The following is a 2,897-nucleotide window of genomic DNA, read 5'->3' as shown; positions in this document are numbered from 1 at the left end:
CGGTCCCCTGACGACCCTTTGCCTTTCCTCTTCCTTCTGCTGCTCCGGGTGCGCTCCTCCTCGCTGTCCGACTCCGAGAGGAAGGTGTCTTCTCCCTCGGGCGGAAGGGACTCCTCTTGCACAGTGGCCAAGCTCACGGTGGTCAGGAGCTCCCCCCGCGCTTTCTCCCGCTCATACTGCCGGCTGAGATCGCTCTCTTCGGCGAAAACACAGGAGATGTACTTGGTGGTCCGCTGGCGACCTTCGTCTTCCATGAACCCCTGGGGAAATGAGATGTGCCAAGCAAGGGCATTAGACCACACAGGCATTCCAGGGCTGTGGCGAGCGTCCTGTCTGTCCCTGCCATCTTTGTGTCTCTCTCCTTGCCTGCACCCTCAGACCCAGGGCCAATACACGTCTTCTGAACCCCGGTGCCTGGCACAGAAGGCGGCCCCTGGAAAAGGACCCCAAGTGGGGTGTGTGACACCACAGATGGTGGTCACCAGCTCTGGTGATCTTTGAGCCCAGGCCTTCACATGAGAGAAATCGTCACCATCTTCTCTGTGCCCAGCATGGTGCAAAGTCGTCAGCAAACCAAGCTCAAGGCTGCTGAGCTCATTGCAACTCACAGTGACCCTGGGCGGGACGGAGCAGAACTCCTGTAAGAAAAGCCTTGGCGTAAAGAAGCCCTGGTGGCGGAGTGCTTCCTCACTGGACTGCTAAACACAAGGTCAGCAGTTTGAAGCTACCAGCCTCGCCTCGGGAGAAAGACGAGGCTTGTTCCTCCAGCCGAGTTAGGGTCTCGGAAGCCCAGGGGCGGGTCTGCTCAGCACTACAGGGTGGCATGGACTCGAGGGCCGGGAGTTGGGTCCTGGCCTCGTTTCCATGGCACGGCGTGTACCAGGGCCCTCTGCAGGCGGGGTTCGAGCAGAAAGGCGCTCTGGGTGCTGCCACGTCCTCTTCACACACACACCTCATTCCACGAAAAGTAAAACCAAGAGCACAGGGCGTGAGCGGTGCCGCGGTTAGCCGGGCCCGCGAGCGGCACCGTGACAGGGTGCCAGGACGATTACCTTAACGATCTTGAATCTCTGAAGAAGACGACACAGCATTCTTGCTTCCAGTTTCCCCACATTCATGGCCACTCGGATTTCAGCTTGGGAAATTCCTTTAGTGCCTCTGCGCTCAACTGCACCAGAGAAAACACGTGAACCCCAGCTGTGGCAAAGGAGCTGCCACCCCCACTCCAACCCGCCTTTCAAAGCAGACATTTCAGCGCACAGGGACCAGCAGAACAGGGCACTGTTTCCTAACCTCATTCCTGCAAGGACCTTGGAAAAGGGGTTCTAAGGGCTACTTATTGGTCTGCCTCCTCTCCAACTTCTCCACATCGAACCCCTAATGGGCAGGCGACTGACTCCCTGCTGATAGATCAAACTCTAGCAGCATCGCGCTGTCCGGCAGCAGGAAATGAGTTCATGCGCATACACGTTTTTCAGACACCTGCAATCGACCCTTTTAAAGTGCACGGGGTCATTTTTAATGAACAATGTTTTCAGTATGTGTTTTCCGTGTCCTTGTCTCTATGGGTGGTCCTCAGGAACATCATGAACACCAGGCATTGGCTGCCCTGTAACAGGTTCAGGTGTGCTGACTGGCCTGATGTCACTTGTCGGCTCTGGTACCACCTGTATTGCAAGCCACCCGGGCCTGGGGACGTTAGGAAGGGGCCTGGCTGGGGGGGCATGAGGGAAATCCCACCAGGAAAGCACATGAACTGAGCACAGCACTGAAGCAGCTTAGTGAACGTTCAGCGAACGTCTCGGTGGACACAGCAGGCGCGCAAAAAACTCAATGCTGAGGTGACGAGATGGACTGTGGTGGCAACAAGCCAAGGCGGGGCGTGGAGGGCTGAGGTGGCCCCGCCCTCCGTGCAAGAGGGTGGCTTCCTATCTGCCATGGATGGGTCTCCGTGGCCACCCCACTCCTTGGAGCTGAGGTTCCAGGCACACGGAGTACTGGGCCACTGCCGTTGGACACAGGCTGCAAGGTGAGGAGTGGCAGGGGCAAAGGGGGTAGGTGGCTCTCGCAGCTTCACATTCGAACGCCAAGAGCCAAGTTTTCTGAGCGTTGGCGATGCGCCAGGCACCCCCCTCCAAGTGCTGAAACCCTGCTCCTCACGTAGCCCTGGTCAAGTGCTAGCGTGGGCACACCCCCACTTCAGAGAGGGAAGCGGAGGCCGAGCACCCTCTCTCCAGGAGTGAAGCCAGGCTCCACAGTCAACCCTCTCCAGGGCACCCTCCTGCCTCCCTGGAGAGGTGGGTCAGACCCTCCCCGACCACAGCGCCCAGGCAGGCCACATCGGCGGCAGGTGTGAGCCCAGGACCTACTCAGCTCGTAGGTCTGCGTGAGCATGTCCCGCTCGAACACGATGTCCACCGGAGGCACCGCCTTGGAGAAGACCTCCTCGTCGTCATCCTCGTCCTGGTCGTCTTCGTAGCGCCGTTTAAACTCCTTCAGCAGCTTGAGGCACCGCACCATAACGTCAGTCCCTGGAACGAACGCAAGGGCATGTGGGGCAGCCATGAGCCAGGTCACTGGGCCTGGGAGCGGGTGGGGGCACTGCGATGACCACAGCCAACAGCTCAGAAAAAGCCCCAGAGAAACCGCGCAGACCAGGCTGGAATGTTTCCAAGCACACACTGTGGGGACCAGGCTGAACATTTGACTCCGTAACGGTGCTTTGATTTTTTTCTTTTAAACTGTGGTTCAAGTGAAAGTTTACAGAGCATACTCGCTTTTCAGTCAACCATTTACACAGTTTTGTTTTGTAACATTAATTGCAATTCCCGCAGTGCAACAGCACTTCCTGTTTTCCCTGGGAGCCTCTAGTCCATCTGCCCCTCTTTCCTGCCCTG

The 2,897-nt window shown here is 57.8% G+C and overlaps 1 protein-coding gene across 1 annotated transcript in view; it reads right to left on the bottom strand.

Moving 5' to 3' along the window:
- Positions 1-2,897, bottom strand: part of GTF3C1 (general transcription factor IIIC subunit 1) — a 79,505-nt gene that overhangs the window by 38,300 nt on the left and 38,308 nt on the right. Inside the window, 3 exon segments of the mRNA XM_045286128.1 lie at positions 13-260; positions 1,053-1,168; positions 2,370-2,531. Of these exon segments, the coding sequence (XP_045142063.1) occupies positions 13-260; positions 1,053-1,168; positions 2,370-2,531 (526 nt within the window).

This window comes from Echinops telfairi, unplaced genomic scaffold (genome assembly GCF_000313985.2).
Source record: "Echinops telfairi isolate 266 unplaced genomic scaffold, ASM31398v2 ScPeMD7_5;HRSCAF=22, whole genome shotgun sequence".
In the NCBI taxonomy this organism is placed as follows: domain Eukaryota; kingdom Metazoa; phylum Chordata; class Mammalia; order Afrosoricida; family Tenrecidae; genus Echinops; species Echinops telfairi.
The sequence above is the reverse complement of the archived record's forward strand: the minus strand, read 5'-3'. Positions and strand labels throughout refer to the sequence as shown.